The sequence below is a fragment of the Chironomus tepperi genome, unplaced genomic scaffold (assembly GCF_022539635.2).
Source record: "Chironomus tepperi strain 1889 unplaced genomic scaffold, CSIRO-AGI_Ctep_v1 contig_74, whole genome shotgun sequence".
Lineage (NCBI taxonomy): Eukaryota > Metazoa > Arthropoda > Insecta > Diptera > Chironomidae > Chironomus > Chironomus tepperi.
This window is the reverse complement of record NW_027226196.1, coordinates 1,447,434-1,461,893: the sequence shown is the minus strand read 5'-3', so window position 1 is coordinate 1,461,893 and position 14,460 is coordinate 1,447,434. Positions and strand designations below refer to the sequence as shown.

General features: G+C 32.0%; 6 protein-coding genes across 6 annotated transcripts; 4 read left to right on the top strand and 2 right to left on the bottom strand.

Moving 5' to 3' along the window:
• Positions 1–56: 56 nt before the first annotated feature.
• On the top strand, positions 57–1,581 carry LOC139085581 (retinol dehydrogenase 12-like). The gene is made up of 2 exons (XM_070633667.1): positions 57–231; positions 618–1,581. Exons 1-2 carry the CDS (start codon positions 137–139, stop codon positions 1,510–1,512), a joined length of 990 nt encoding a protein of 329 aa, XP_070489768.1. The 5' UTR covers positions 57–136; the 3' UTR covers positions 1,513–1,581.
• Positions 1,582–1,861: 280 nt separating this feature from the next.
• LOC139085632 (flagellar attachment zone protein 1-like) lies at positions 1,862–5,496 on the top strand. The gene is made up of 8 exons (XM_070633725.1): positions 1,862–1,992; positions 2,060–2,399; positions 2,483–2,543; positions 2,633–2,918; positions 3,027–3,887; positions 4,026–4,081; positions 4,424–5,160; positions 5,310–5,496. The coding sequence occupies exons 1-8, from the start codon at positions 1,932–1,934 to the stop codon at positions 5,473–5,475; spliced, it is 2,568 nt and encodes an 855-aa protein (XP_070489826.1). The 5' UTR covers positions 1,862–1,931; the 3' UTR covers positions 5,476–5,496.
• A 102-nt stretch (positions 5,497–5,598) lies between these two features.
• Positions 5,599–7,376, top strand: LOC139085633 (histone-lysine N-methyltransferase SMYD3-like). Its single transcript, XM_070633726.1, has 3 exons — positions 5,599–6,239; positions 6,317–6,935; positions 7,002–7,376. Exons 1-3 carry the CDS (start codon positions 5,672–5,674, stop codon positions 7,321–7,323), a joined length of 1,509 nt encoding a protein of 502 aa, XP_070489827.1. The 5' UTR covers positions 5,599–5,671; the 3' UTR covers positions 7,324–7,376.
• On the bottom strand, positions 6,968–8,411 carry LOC139085634 (uncharacterized). The gene is made up of 4 exons (XM_070633727.1): positions 8,375–8,411; positions 8,054–8,322; positions 7,434–7,998; positions 6,968–7,373 (listed from the first exon to the last, which is right to left on the bottom strand). The coding sequence occupies exons 1-4, from the start codon at positions 8,390–8,392 to the stop codon at positions 7,335–7,337; spliced, it is 891 nt and encodes a 296-aa protein (XP_070489828.1). The 5' UTR covers positions 8,393–8,411; the 3' UTR covers positions 6,968–7,334.
• Positions 8,412–8,494: 83 nt separating this feature from the next.
• On the top strand, positions 8,495–10,568 carry LOC139085584 (uncharacterized). The gene is made up of 3 exons (XM_070633668.1): positions 8,495–8,661; positions 8,831–9,092; positions 9,152–10,568. Exons 1-3 carry the CDS (start codon positions 8,534–8,536, stop codon positions 10,559–10,561), a joined length of 1,800 nt encoding a protein of 599 aa, XP_070489769.1. The 5' UTR covers positions 8,495–8,533; the 3' UTR covers positions 10,562–10,568.
• Positions 10,569–11,943: 1,375 nt separating this feature from the next.
• Positions 11,944–14,328, bottom strand: Sqor (Sulfide quinone oxidoreductase). The gene is made up of 5 exons (XM_070653996.1): positions 14,018–14,328; positions 13,848–13,953; positions 13,404–13,782; positions 13,084–13,337; positions 11,944–12,946 (listed from the first exon to the last, which is right to left on the bottom strand). The coding sequence occupies exons 1-5, from the start codon at positions 14,107–14,109 to the stop codon at positions 12,455–12,457; spliced, it is 1,323 nt and encodes a 440-aa protein (XP_070510097.1). The 5' UTR covers positions 14,110–14,328; the 3' UTR covers positions 11,944–12,454.
• Positions 14,329–14,460: the final 132 nt, after the last annotated feature.

Sequence of the window (14,460 nt, the reverse complement as noted above, 5' to 3'; positions counted from 1 at the left end):
CTATACTGATTTCAAATCATTTTTGACCGTTATACTCAATTCGGAAAATTTGCAGCTTATTGGACAACAACATTGAAAAGTTTTCATCACAGAATTTCTAAAATCATTTAATATAGTTAATAATACAGTAATAAATATGGCACGTGGATCATTCTTCGCAATCTTAAAGAGACCGTCAATATTGTGGCCGTCAGCAATAGCTACAAGCTTTGGAATAGCATTTATTATAAAGTAAGTTAAATTAAAATATTTTTTATCAATTTAATTACATTTATTGTGAAGAACACGATGTAAATTAATAATTATTAGATTGTGAGTGAAAAGCGGCAAAAAGTCATTAAGTAGGTCATATAATTCAGTCAGTAAACGCACTCTAAATGGCATTTTCAATATTTACTCGATTATTTAACCTTATCATCAGTGTTGTTTACTTGATGTCTATGCTTGACCATGATCATAGAATGTACAGCCTATTGTTATATCTCAATCAGACAACGCTATTTTAACATATAGAAATAGTTATATTGACATATCTGTCTTATAGGAAATATCCAGTATCAAAGCGAATATCCAGTTACCAACACTGCTTATAATTATCACTTTTCTATTATTTTTAGAGATTCACTGCAAGGCGAAGTCTATAAGAATCCAATAAGTCAAGAAGGAAAAGTATTTATTGTGACTGGTGCAAATACAGGAATTGGAAAAGAAACAGCAAGAGATCTAGCAAAAAGGAAAGGAACCGTTTATATGGCTTGTAGAAGCTTATCAAAATGTGAGGAAGCAAGGAAAGAAATTATTTTAAGTTCAAGAAACAAGAATGTCTATTGTCGTGAGCTGGATCTGACGAGTTTTAGTTCAATTAAAAATTTCGTTAAACGTTTTAAAGCTGAACAAAGCAGACTGGATGTACTTATAAACAATGCCGGTGTTATGAGATGTCCAAAACTAGTAACAAATGAAGGATTTGAAATGCAAATTGGAACAAATCATTTGGGACATTTTCTACTTACACATTTATTATTAGATTATTTAAAAGCATCATCACCATCACGAATTGTAACTGTATCAAGCATAGCACATACAAGAGGAGAAATTAATACTGGTGATTTTAATAGTGAAAATTCTTATGATCCAAAGAAAGTTTATGAAATGTCAAAGTTGTGCAACGTCTTATTTACAAGAGAACTAGCTAAAAGATTAGAAGGAACAAATGTCACTGCAAATGCTTTACATCCTGGCATAGTCGATACGGAATTAATGCGTCACATGGGAATAGTCAATTCATTCTTTGGAAAAATCATCGTTTGGCCGTTCTTATGGATGTTCTCAAAAAATCCTTATCATGGAGCTCAAACAACTTTATATTGTGCTCTAGATCCAAGTTTAGAAAAAGTTTCCGGCGAATATTTTGCGGATTGTAAAAAAGCTGAAGTAGCTGATCAGGCTAAGGATGATAAAATGGCATTGTGGCTTTGGAAGTTGAGTGAAAAATGGTGCAGAATTGCTTAAAAAGCTTTTAGTCATATTATTTATAGGAATAGAAAGTACTTTTATTACAAATAAAATTTGTCAAATGTGCTTAAATGCTTGTATACCTAAATCTGACTTTTTACAGATATGCTTAAAAGTTTATTAGAAAATAACGGCTTTTAGGACATTTGAATTCCAGAACCATACAAATTATTTTCCAAGTGTACAACATTTGAATGGTTTTAATATAATTGCATGCATATCATGATGGCCAACACTGCAATCACATGTTGTTTATATACTTAACGACGACCGTAACTAAGTAACCGTTAGTAAACAAATTGTTTCCGATTTTTCATTCATTTTTAAATTATTCTTGAAAGTGATTAGACGTAAATTTGTGATTTTAATATGAGTGACTAAAAATTGTGTCATAATTGGAATCAAATTAAGGAAAAATGGATTACAGGCTACAATCACCGTATTGTAGTAGCTTTAAAGTTCCTATTCAACAGAAAGGTACAGGAAGTTGATAAAAAAAATTAATCCAAACTTTATGACTCATAGGAATATTTATTTAAATTAGGGCTGATTATGCAACATTTGTTAGTTCGAAAGTTGACACGCAGGGAACTAGAGGATAAGTATCTACGACTAATTGATGAAAATTATGACCTAAAACGTGAAAATAATGTCCAAAAAGAGAAAATTAAAATACTTACCACAAAATTACTTCGGCTTACTAAAGAAAACAGCCGATACAAGTCCCGAGAGTTCCTGTTCATGGATGAAAATAATGAAATACTTGAAGCTGAAGAATTTTTTAGAGGCCGTGGTAATCGACCAGCATCATCGTCTGCAATTCCAAGAAAATCGATGGACGAAAATTTGAGAAATTCCACCCCAAATCTATCGAAATTTAAAAGGTGACTTTGTGAAAATTTCTTGAATTTTCATTTTCATTTTTTTTCTCACCTGTTTGATCAATAAAATTTCAATTTCTACATAGCGAAATGTCCTTGCAAGAAACCATGAGTGGAAAAAGTACTGAAAATTCCGGCGTCAAGAATGTGAGAAAATTTCAACCTGTTTATTGGGAAAATAGCAGTGCTGTCAAATTTATTAATAATTATTATTATTTTTATGTTTTCCTTTTCAGCCTGATTCGAATAAAATAAGGGATATGCAGGATGAAATTGAAAGATTGACAGAGGAATTTAACAAGCTTCAAGAATTAAGTGATTTGGAAAAGGAAACGAATGCGCAATTGGAGATACAAATAACGGAATTAAAGGATAAATTAAATGGAAAGAAAATGCAAATGGAACTAGAAACGAGCGTTGAGATTGCGGAATTAAATAAGAAAATTAAAGAGCTTCAAGTTGAATTGAGGGAAATGGAAACGCGATACAAAAAGAAATTGGATGAAAATACAGCTGAAAACGGTAAAATTATTTTTAAATGTTTGTAAACCTTACAATTGTTCTTCAAAATTTCAACATTTGTAAGGTTTTAAATTTAAATTAATTTTTAACGGAAAATTTAATTCACAGAAAAGTTAGCGGAAGCTCTGGAAAAAGAAAGGAATAAATTCAAGAGATATGAGGCACAGTCTCATGATTTAGAAGCATCTCAGAAGATGATTGAGGAACTAATGGAGCAAATATCTTCGTTAGAAAAGGAAAAGGCTGAAATTGCAATGCAATATGAGAAATATGCCACAATTGCTGACGAAGTAGTCAACTACAAAAAGAGAATGTCTGAAATGGCTGATACATTGAACGAGCGTGAAAGAGAATTAGAAAAGGAAAGAGAAGATCGGGCTTCAATTGAACATTCCCAAGAAGAACTATTGAGAAAAATGAAAGACTTACAAAAAGAAAATGACGAATTGGTTGTAAAACTTGAAGGCTTGAAATCTGAAAATGACACTTTAATTAACAAAAATAAGAAGCTTGAAGATCGCATGAAAAATCTTGAAAGTGAAAATATCCATCAACTTCAGCAAATCAACGAAACACTCAAATTGCCAACACCAATAATTCGAGATACAGAAGCAATGATGCCAAGTTGTGCAGCAGAAGCTCAAAAGATACATGACATTTGTGAACAAGTCATTAGACAAAGATCACTTGAAATGGTTTCACCAGAAAAATCGCCAACATCGTCCATAAATTCACGCAGAAAGTCCTCAACTCCGTCCAACTTGACTATTCCTCCAGTTATTATAAATGATGATAAACGCCCAGAATCGCCTGAAAAAATCATTCCAAAGATTATTGAACCGACCACGTCAGAGGCATCAAAGCAAACTGAAGAGCATTACACAAGTACGATAAATTCTCAAGATGTTCCAACAATTCCTCCTGACTCTCCTAACAAGAAGGGATTTGCTGAAATGTTTTCTCAGTCAAGTAAGCATGATTATTACACTTTTTGTTGATCAACATTGTTTTAACGGATTTTAAAACTATGCAAATTTTAAAATTTGAGAAACCGTTAAAATTCAAATTCCAAGAAACCGTTAACAATTTAATTTCTTTTAATTACAGTTTCAAAGGACGAAGGTGAAGACGAATTCGATCCAAAGACATTTTCGATAGATCAGGTGAGTGATGCGGATGGTGTCAGTGAATTGATAGAGGATGAAGAGGATTACGAGTATCTGCTTAATTCCGAAAATTAATTTTTAATGTAAATGTAGTTATTTTTTCCAACTAACAATTATTATCAAAAGTAGTGTGGATTTCTGTGTCATAGGTAGTTAAGTAACTTAGTGCATTCATTTATGTCTTCTTATGTCTGTAAACGATTTGCTCGCTAAATTGTTAAGAATAAAGTTTCTAATGGTCAAGGACTTTTGCTATGTGTGTTGAGAGTTTTCTTCGACTTACTTTGTGATTATTACTGGAAGTGAAATTAATGAGTTAATTTTATTTGATATTCACAGCATAAAGGAAGTGAAACAATTCGCCAAACGAAAATAGAAACATCCATTGAACGTGCAAAGAACATAATCTTGAGTGACATTTTTGGAACTAATAAATCCACAAAATTATCAACAATGAAACGTGTAAGGCTGAGTGTGGATACTAAAATGATTTCTCCGATTTATTCACCACGGATCTCATCACTATCAAATAGTTCATGTCAAGAACATCCAAAACTTAAGTTAAACGATTACAGACCTAGTCAGAGAGAGATCCGTATACAGTCAGACAATGAATCATTAGAAGAATACATCCAACGTAGCAATTCGTCTAGAAACTCAACATCTTCGACATCAAGTCAAAAAATTCCTCAACTTGTTCTTGATCACATCGACGATGAGAAGCTCCTGTTAAAGCACAGCACACATTCGATCGAAATTGAAATAATTAAATTAGAGCTTTGTGAGAATTCAGCATTACTGGATGACGATGATGCAAACTTCCTGTATGTTGAATATACATTTATGAATTACAAAGGCTACCTGCTAGAAACACAATCACTTCCAAAGCCAAAAAAGTCTGGAGATTCTATAATTTATAATATGACAAGGAAATTTGACATTAATCCACAAGACAAAGATTTTAAGCATTTTAAGGCAATGGTCGACAAGAAATCAAACTCACCAATAAAGTTTTTAATTGTCAGTGAGCCAATCGATGCTAAAGAAGAGGATGGTGGTGATTGCGACGAAGTTGGGTAAGCTTTGTCAGATTTATGAGAATTCAAAATTTACAACGGTTTTCTTAAATTTAAATTTTGAACTGAAATGAAATGAACTCAATGATTTATTGAAAGAATTTTTGAATTTCAAGCAACCGTTAAAAAACAAAATATTTTACTTACAGATTTGCATGTGTGAAACTGAATGAGGTAATTGAAAAATCAAAGAGCAACACCGAGAAAATTGTAGCTGAGTGTTTTTCTATAGCATATCCTCATGAACTGATAGCATATTTACATATCAAAATCACAGGAATTGACATCTTGAATAAATTATCAAAGCTGAAATAAAGAATAATTATATTTTCCTAACGAATTTTCTATTTTTATGCCTTGAGAAAATGTTTTTTCACAGTGATCGTGTGTGCTGCTTACTCTACAAAAAAAAATAATAAAAAAAATTCTCCGTGATATTTTCTGGGTCAAAAGAAGAAGTGATGCAACTTTAAAATCGTTCGTTCGTGAGTTTATATTCAGCTACAGAAGCATGCAGTCGGTTCCTCTTAAGTGCAATCAAAAATCAAATCAATTTTTAATTAACGCAAGTGAATTCAAAGCACTAAAAAAATATTCGGAAGCACTTGTTGAATTAAATAAAAGTTTGTGCTATGCAACCACTGACGATCAGCTTGGATTAATTTTTGCTGTTCGTGCAATAATTTTCTTTGAGATTCAACGGTATAAAACGTGTCATGAGAATATAAAGTTGGCAAAAACTCATGGATATAAAGGAGAAGCACTTTTGATAGAAAATGAGTGCGTTGAAAAGCTTAAAGATGAAAAACATAGCGACGATCCTTGGAATTTCTTTAAAATTTCACTTCCGACGAACGAAAAAGTTCCGTTTATTGCTGATTGTTTGAAATTACACGAAACATGGAAGTACGGTCGTTATATTGTCACTGATAAAGCACTCAAAACTGGTGAGATTTTAATTATTGAGGAACCTCTATTCAAAATGCCAAATAAAGATGTCAGGTATAAAAGATGTGCCAATTGTATGAAATCGAATGTCATGAATCTATTGCCATGTACGCAGCAGTCTTGTGTTAGCAGTAAGTATGGTACCCAAATTAGATTTCCACAACTAAGCTCTTATGGTCCATTTTTGATTTATCCTTAATTTCCACAGCAATGTACTGCTCAACAGAATGCATGAAAATCGGCTGGAAGCGCTTCCACAAATACGAATGTGGACATCTAGAAGACTCACTTGAAAATAATGAGTATGACTTGATGATACAGAGAATAATTTTCGAGTCACTTGACATGTGTGATGGAAGTGTAGAGAAATTAAAGACAGTACTGGGCGGTGTTAAGAGCAGTCAATCGATTTATGACTTTGATGTGAGCATGAAGGATGAGAAGGAAAGAGATATGAATAGATTGAAAGCTGTTTATGCGTTAAAAAAGGCTGTAACTTCAGAAGAAGATAGATTGATGGCTGAATGGTTCTTGGACAATGATCAGACTTTAAAGTCACTTTGCAAGACTAAGGAACAAAAGGATTTCCTTAGAACTTTCATTCTTAAAATAATGGGAATAATTGACCGTAATTCCTACTTATTTTACTGTCTGCCATCAATTAAAGCTAAAAATGATGTGGAAATTGGCTCAGGAATTTTCTCATTTGCAAGTTTGTTGAATCATTCATGCTCACCAAATCTCTACAGATTTTTCGTCGACAACAAGCAAGTTTATGTTACAAAGAAGCCAATTGAAGCTGGTGAACAACTGTTCGTTGGATATTTGTATGCTTAAATGACATTTTAATTAATTTATTGATTTTTCATAGTAATTTTTCACAATTTTTCCAGATCTAATTTTACTTTATGTGATCGCGATAAAAGACAAGTAAATTTATTGCAAGATTTTCAATTTAAATGTTCATGTGATGCTTGCGTCAACAATTATCCACTAATGAAAGATCTTAAAAAATATGACATGTTGTTTGTAGAGCCACCAACGCTTATTGGCGATGATGTTTTAACAGTAATGAGGATATATAATAATAATTGTGAATATATTGAAAATAACATTAAAAAATTTCCATTTCCTTCCTATGAAATATGCACTACAATGCAATCATCATTCAGACTTTTACACTATTTAGCTAATAAGTACTACCTTCCTGATTAATACTTTTTATGTTACTTACGTGCGATGTTATTGCCTGAGTTATTGTAAACCTGTAAAAAGATGACTTTTATGTAATAAAATATATGTGAATTGAAATTTTTCATACGTACCTTAAGCATTTTGGTTTTAACAGCAAATGTTTCAGTAAAATGCAGCATATCATCATAAAACAAATTGATAAAGCGTAAGAACTTGTATGGTATTGTATCAAGTCGTTTGGATAAGGATGTCTTGATAGTGAATAGAAAATCCAAAGTTTCCATCGTAAGCAGCATATTGGACGAGCCAATTGAGTTCCGTTCTAGTTCAATTGATTTCAGGAATAATTCTTTTACTCCATTCTTAAGATCCTCTTCTAGAAAATCCTCTAATGATGTAAGTTGACGACACATTGACAAAAATGTTCGTACTGTTGTTCGATCTCCTTCCGAAAAGCTTCTGAGACGATTTACAGCACGATATTTTGTGTTCTCACAATCGCTATCTGATGATTCATTACTTGATTCGTACGTTTTTGAAAAGTTTTTATAACTTTTCGGGATGCTCTTCTTCTTACTTCCTGTCTCAACATTATCATGTCTGTTTTTAGTGTTATTGGAATGAAAATTCATTTCATTCTCTATTTCATCTAATTCGTTTGTTGTCAGCACTAATTTTAGCTTTTTATTGCATTCTCTAGATAAATAAACGTTTTAAAATGCTTTCTAAAAGATCCAGTGAATAAATTTACCTTCTTGTCAAATTATTACTGACTATGCATTCCTTCATCCATTTTTTGTAAGGAACACTGTCCAATTTAGATAGTTCTCGGTGAAGCACACTTTCATCGTGCAGGTATAAGTCATTTTCATTTATTATTTTACTTACACCGCATAGATTACACGAATAAATTGTGTTGGAACTTACTATTTTCTTTGAATAGACGTAAAAAAGATTTCCATTTACTAATTCCTTAGTGCAATTAAGAAACTTTTGTTTGATTGTCAAATTATGTTGAATCTGTAATGTATTCAAGCTTAGTAAACGAATAAAAATGATTAAATTAACTTACTTCTTGATTTAATCCCATTTTGAAGCCACCAGCTTCTTTACACGTTTTTCAATTTGTAACGTATTTTCAAATTTTAAATTAAACGAAAACATTTTGAAAATTTTCAATGAACATTGATCAACCGTCAAATAAGAAAAAATTTTATTAAAAATATTAATTATGGGCATTGTAGAGGTTAAGAAAGGCTTGCGAAAAGCCCAAAGAATCAATTTCACTTGGACAATCAATGATTACAACATAGAAACCAGATATACCAACAAGATTGAGTGTGGAAAGACAATTGTTAAGTAAGCTAAATTATTTTTGAGGTTATGTTGGATAAAAATAAATAATGATATTAACAAAACCAGCAAATTATGTTGACAAACTGCTTCATGGATCATAGATTGTATGATCTGTGCATGGCTTGATTATCTTTGATAAATATGCTGATTATGATATTAATTAAATTTTCAGGATGCTAATGGATCCGTGCTATGTTGATGGAAAAGTCGAAGGAGCTAGTCCATTTATAATGTTTGATGATGTCGAAGGAATTGATAAAGCCGCCAAGGAATTTTCAATTCTAGTTAAGCACGGTGTCAAGTACGAATCATCTTTTGGATTTATTCATCTGAAATTGAAGCAACGATATTCAGCTGGACCTGGGATATTTCTTGAAGCATACAATTATGTCCGTTTTTTGGAAATGCGTAAAAATCTGATTATGGACTTTGAGGTAATAGACATCTTCAATAAATTTGAAATTAGCATTCATGACCATTGATTTATTTTTAGATTTTGATCGTTAATGCTGGATATGAGAAGGAAGCAGCATTCGATGATTCTAAATATGCAAAGGATATGCAGAATCTTTTTCACAATAAATCATTCTGTGACTGCAAATTCGATGTCAACGGAAACATTATAAAGGGACACAAATTTGTAATGTCTACACGGGCTCCAATGCTCTTAAAATCAATTGAAGGTGCTAACAATAAGTTAACAATCACAGACTGTTCAGTCAATGGATTTAATGAATTTTTAAGATTCTTGTATTGTGGAAAATTGGCAGATAAAAGCGATGCCATTGTTTTTGAAGTTTTAAGCTTGGCTCATACTTACGATGTTCAGTACTTGAAGCAATATTGCGATGAGATTCTCATGAATAACTTGAATGCTTCAAATGCAAATTCCATTTATCAAAATGCTCACAAATATGATTTGAGTGACGAATTGAAGCAACAATCCTTTGCATTGATTCAAGTTATGTTCAAAAATATCAGTCAAAAGTTGCCAGATGAATTCATTAATGATCCGAAGTATGTCGATAATCTCATCACTCTTGCCGAAAGCCTCATTAATGGATTGAAGAAAAAAGACTTGAATAATGACCAATCATTTGTTCAAGCCTCTCCAAGCGTCAAGCAAATGAAAGTAGAAAAAGTTATTGACGAAATTGTCAAGGAAGCTGAAAGTTTAAATGATGGTACCCAAATTGATGTAGCAGAATCAGCTGGCGAATTGCAAACTGATGATTATGATCAAGAATCTGATGAAATGGCAGAGTTTAGCTCAATGGAAAATTACGTCCAAAATATGAGTGAAATAATCGATGAAGAATTTGGATATGAAGAGTTTGCTGAAAATATTCCTGAAAATACAACCGACCGCTATTTGGACGTAATCATAGAAGAAGACAATCTCGTCACTAATTCTACATCAGAACAGTCAATTGCTGATGAATCTGAGCATAACAAAACGTTTGATGTTGGCTCTAATAGCCTGAACAAAGTCATTGACAATCGAGACATCACGGAATGTGTTATAAATTCAGAAGACACTCCAACAACTGTGGATATTGATGTAAAATTTTCAGATGAAGGGGATCATGTTGAAGGAATTGTTAAGGATGTTGATATTACTGAAATACAAAAGGACATGCAAAATATTGAAAAATTCATCATTCAAGTTACCGATGAAGTTGGTTCGGTTGTTGAAAATGTTTATGGACGCGATGAAGTTGATGCTGTCATAAAAGATTGCTCAAATGCTAAAAACATTGCCGAACGAGACGGTAAATTAAATGAATCAGTTCCTGCAGAAAATTACAAGATTGAAATACAAATTGTTAAGGATTTTGATGAATTAGATATCAATGATGAGCAATTAAGCGAAACTCTTGAAATCGCACTAGAAGATGTTTAATTATTATAGTAAGGAAAGCTTGTCTCTTTTTAAACTTGCTTATTTCGAAATTTAAGCATTTTTAGATGATTTTTTTTATCTCGGAACTTTTGAGAGATATCTTTAAGAATTAATTTTTTACACTTTTTTGTTGGAGACAAGCTTAGTTATAGTCGTTTATAGAATATGTTACTTAATCATATCAATCTGGTGATTTTGTACCACAAATATGAATACTCTGATAAATTTGAAATTGATCTTTAAAATTTGAAATAAAGAACAGAAGAAGAACCTAACTTTTAAATTTTCAAATTTGTTAAACATTAATCAAGATCCTCAAAATTGAAACATTTGTAGGGTTTTAAACGATAAATCTCATTTAAAAATTAATTTGTACTGTTTTGAAGCATTATTTATTACGTTTGAATGGTTTTATGAAACATTTGTATGGTTTTAGAAGAAAAATTAATGAACATTCAAATTGTAGATGACGGTTAGAATTTGACGCTGAACTATTATTGGATCAATCAGCATAATCTCTGGAATAATCCGATAAAATCATAAAACTTTCATCATTTTAATCATTAATATGTACAGTTTTTTATGTCATCGCCACGTTCCCAGAATAGCAAGGTGTAACTTTGATAAGAATACCAAGTAAGTCACTTTGAAGTTTAATATAGAGTGTGTAAAAACCAATACATCATCACATAATTGATGTTATAACTGAACCCTATGACATACCAACAAAAACAACCAAAAGCATGAGCATTTGTGCAACAAGTTGAATATTGCTGTAAATAAATCATTTAACACATAAGTATCTAAAATTATCATCAAAATATTTATTCACTGATTCATACGTCCACAAAAATTGATTGTTGCCAAAACAAAAAAGTCTTATCGTTATTTTTGTACATAGTTATACAATTTTACACGCGTGGAGGTGAAAGAGTAATGCTTTAAAGGTCATATATAAAAAAATTGATATGTGATAGATAGCAGAGCACTTGATAAGTTATCCAGACAGTTATAAAGTCTGTAACGTTACAGATAAGAATGTCGTTAAGTAATTCAGGCGAAAATTGATGTTTATGGCTGTGCTGTAAATTTTAATTGAGTTCATAGGTCAACTTAGAGACTAGAGTTTTGATAGAAAGACCGTATGTACACAGAGGTAGGAGCCTTAATGGTATTGCCTTAAAAGTATTAGTCAAACTTCCATAGCAGCACAGCATAGTCGCCAAAAACCCGAAATTTACCGAAATATCAATACATCCAATACATTAGTTACTAAGAACTATTAACTTTCAATCTATAATACCCATAAAAATTGAGTAGTATCCATGTCCTCATAAACTACAACTCAAAATTACAAATCGACGATAAAAAGTTATGGGATATACATTAAAAAATTGTTATGTTTTATTTGTGTTGCTTGTAAACATGCAATAGTATCTTTAAAGTACATACAATTTGCTTTCTATGTCTATATTGCAAATGTAATTGACCATTTTATGTGTTGTTAAAGAACTGCTCCCATAAAAAAACAGGAGATAGTAAGTATTAATATAAATTAGGTTGACTGACCCCTTTTGTCTTTTGCCTGCATAATCAATCTTCTTAATTGAAATTTACGGTAGTTCCTATGCAGAATATATTAAGTTACTAATTTACGGTCTTGTACATAAGATTTCTTGTAGCAGATACTGCCAACCCGTTGAAAGAATGCATGCAACTTTGTATGTTGTGGACATACATAGAAAACAATAAAATTTGACTCCAACACTGACGAAACAATATCACTGATTATGTATGTGTTTTTGAGTAATTAATTAGAATACTAATTATAATTGGAACCGATAAAAAATTAATAAACTCTTAGTTCCGCTGATAACAAAAAATTAATTGAATTTATCTGAAAATATTGAGTGCTTTTCGGATAAATCCTGGTCCGTTCCAAATGCCATTTGCAAGACCGTACCAATATAGTGGAGCCATAAAGTCTCTCTTTGCGAGTAACATACTTAATCGTTCCTTTGACTGATCGAATGGGAACGTTTCTAATGGTTGCAGATTGTAATCAAACTCAGCTAAAATGCATGTATTGTATCCCGTAACAAGTGGACATGAGGCATATCCATCATAACTCTTTGAAGGCTTTCGTCCTTCCATAACATCAACAAGATTCTTATAAACTACTTGACATTGTCCAGCTACTGCTGCTGCAGTCTTTGAATTTGGACTGTTTGCACAGTCACCGATGGCAAAGACATTCGGATACCGAACACTCTGCATTGTATGCTTATGAACATCAACAAAGCCCAACTCATTGACCAAATCACCAGAATGCTCACGTAAAGCAGATGGTGTGCTCATTGGCGGAACTGCATGAAGAAGATCGAACTGTAAAGATATGAGGAAAGAAAATATTAAAATTGCGAAATAATCATCGCTTCTTTCGCATCACAACAACAACATCTTCTTGTTTTTCTATTATTATTTATGTATATGTATAGCATGTGTATTGATTCAATACTCACATCCATCGTCGTTCTTTCTTTCGTCGTAAGGTTTTCGAAGGTCGCTTGTTTTGCCGCTGAATTAACTTCAACAAGATTTGTACTTAAATTGACATTGATGTCTCGATTTTTAACTACTAGCCATAAAGAATCGGCATAATGCTTCACACCGAAAATAACTGGAAGTGCTGTATTGTAGAAAACTTTTGCATCGTTTCGTTTGTGACTTTTTCTTAAATAATGCTCGAAGATGTAGCAGATTTTTTGCGGAGCACCTTTATATGATGAAATTGTGCGTTAGAATTGGTAATATTAAAAATAACAATGAGCGATTTACTAACCAGGACATTTAACTGGAGATGCTGGGAAAGTGAAAATAGCATTTCCACTTTTAAATCGTTCAAATGCTTTAAATACATTAGTTACATACTTTGGAGAATAATTAGAAACGACTTGACTGTTTGGATCTTCTAGAGCATCAACAAGACCCGGAATTTTATGATAATTTAATTCTATTCCAGTTGACACGACCATATAGTCATACTCAATTGTATCACCCTTTTCGGTCTCTACTCTGTTGCTTTTTGGATCAAATTTCGCTGCACGATCTTTCTTCCATTCAGCTTTGGATGGCAATACATCTTTCATGGATTTATAAGAATTTTCCAATTTCTTCATTCCACCGCCAATCAATGTGAACATTGGTTGGTAGTAATGACGCTATATATTATGTAAGGTAATGTTAGTAAGACTAGAATCAATTAAAATTATTTAATTTTTCATACATCAGACGGTTCCAAAACAACGACACTTCCGGCACCATACTTAAAACATAATTTAGCAGCAACTGCAGTTCCTCCACCACCTCCGCCAACAACAAGCACTTTGCATCTATTTAAAATACAATTACTTGATAAAATAATGCCACATAATTTACTTATTTTATGCTTCTCACTTATGATTTGCTAAATTTAGATTAGATGTCGAAAAACTTCTCGTAATTAGAAGACCATGCTTGCTATTAGTTAAATATTTAAGAGAATTCATTATTTCTTATCAAAAAACTTTTAGTCTTTCCAGTTGAAGAGCTATTTCGCAACTGTATTAAAGAAATTTCACGGCTTGATACAATCGGTCCGCAATAGAATTGTGTAAAACAAGAAAAATTAGCACTAATATTTTTATATCCAAAGTAAAGGAAGCTTATATTTTCACTTCCGAAGCTTTCCTTTTCACTTATCACTTCTGTACACGTGCATGACTGTTGTCAAACTATTTTTGTGACTTCTATGTCAATGAAAACATAACTAATTCAAGTGTAATTCCGAATTTTTCATCTGTTTCAAAACATTTTTTTCATACTTTACGCAATATGTATATAGTCGGACAGACAGGGAA

Bases quoted from the DNA above. Each gene is read 5' to 3' on its own strand.
- LOC139085581 (XM_070633667.1), top strand. From the start codon at position 137: ATGGCACGTGGATCATTCTTCGCAATCTTAAAGAGACCGTCAATATTG. The intron at 232-617 runs GTAAGTTAAATT...TATTATTTTTAG, and splicing joins GGAATAGCATTTATTATAAA to AGATTCACTGCAAGGCGAAG.
- LOC139085632 (XM_070633725.1), top strand. From the start codon at position 1,932: ATGGATTACAGGCTACAATCACCGTATTGTAGTAGCTTTAAAGTTCCT. The intron at 2,400-2,482 runs GTGACTTTGTGA...ATTTCTACATAG, and splicing joins AATCTATCGAAATTTAAAAG to CGAAATGTCCTTGCAAGAAA. The intron at 2,919-3,026 runs GTAAAATTATTT...TTTAATTCACAG, and splicing joins TGAAAATACAGCTGAAAACG to AAAAGTTAGCGGAAGCTCTG.
- LOC139085634 (XM_070633727.1), bottom strand. The intron at 7,999-8,053 runs GTAAATTTATTC...TTATTTATCTAG, and splicing joins AGTAATAATTTGACAAGAAG to AGAATGCAATAAAAAGCTAA. The intron at 7,374-7,433 runs GTACGTATGAAA...ATCTTTTTACAG, and splicing joins TTAAAACCAAAATGCTTAAG to GTTTACAATAACTCAGGCAA.
- Sqor (XM_070653996.1), bottom strand. From the start codon at position 14,109: ATGAATTCTCTTAAATATTTAACTAATAGCAAGCATGGTCTTCTAATT. The intron at 13,783-13,847 runs GTATGAAAAATT...CATAATATATAG, and splicing joins TTGTTTTGGAACCGTCTGAT to CGTCATTACTACCAACCAAT. The intron at 13,338-13,403 runs GTTAGTAAATCG...CATCATATAAAG, and splicing joins ATCTCCAGTTAAATGTCCTG to GTGCTCCGCAAAAAATCTGC.
- LOC139085584 (XM_070633668.1), top strand. From the start codon at position 8,534: ATGGGCATTGTAGAGGTTAAGAAAGGCTTGCGAAAAGCCCAAAGAATC. The intron at 8,662-8,830 runs GTAAGCTAAATT...TTAAATTTTCAG, and splicing joins TGTGGAAAGACAATTGTTAA to GATGCTAATGGATCCGTGCT. The intron at 9,093-9,151 runs GTAATAGACATC...ATTTATTTTTAG, and splicing joins ATCTGATTATGGACTTTGAG to ATTTTGATCGTTAATGCTGG.
- LOC139085633 (XM_070633726.1), top strand. From the start codon at position 5,672: ATGCAGTCGGTTCCTCTTAAGTGCAATCAAAAATCAAATCAATTTTTA. The intron at 6,240-6,316 runs GTAAGTATGGTA...TAATTTCCACAG, and splicing joins GCAGCAGTCTTGTGTTAGCA to CAATGTACTGCTCAACAGAA. The intron at 6,936-7,001 runs GTATGCTTAAAT...CAATTTTTCCAG, and splicing joins CAACTGTTCGTTGGATATTT to ATCTAATTTTACTTTATGTG.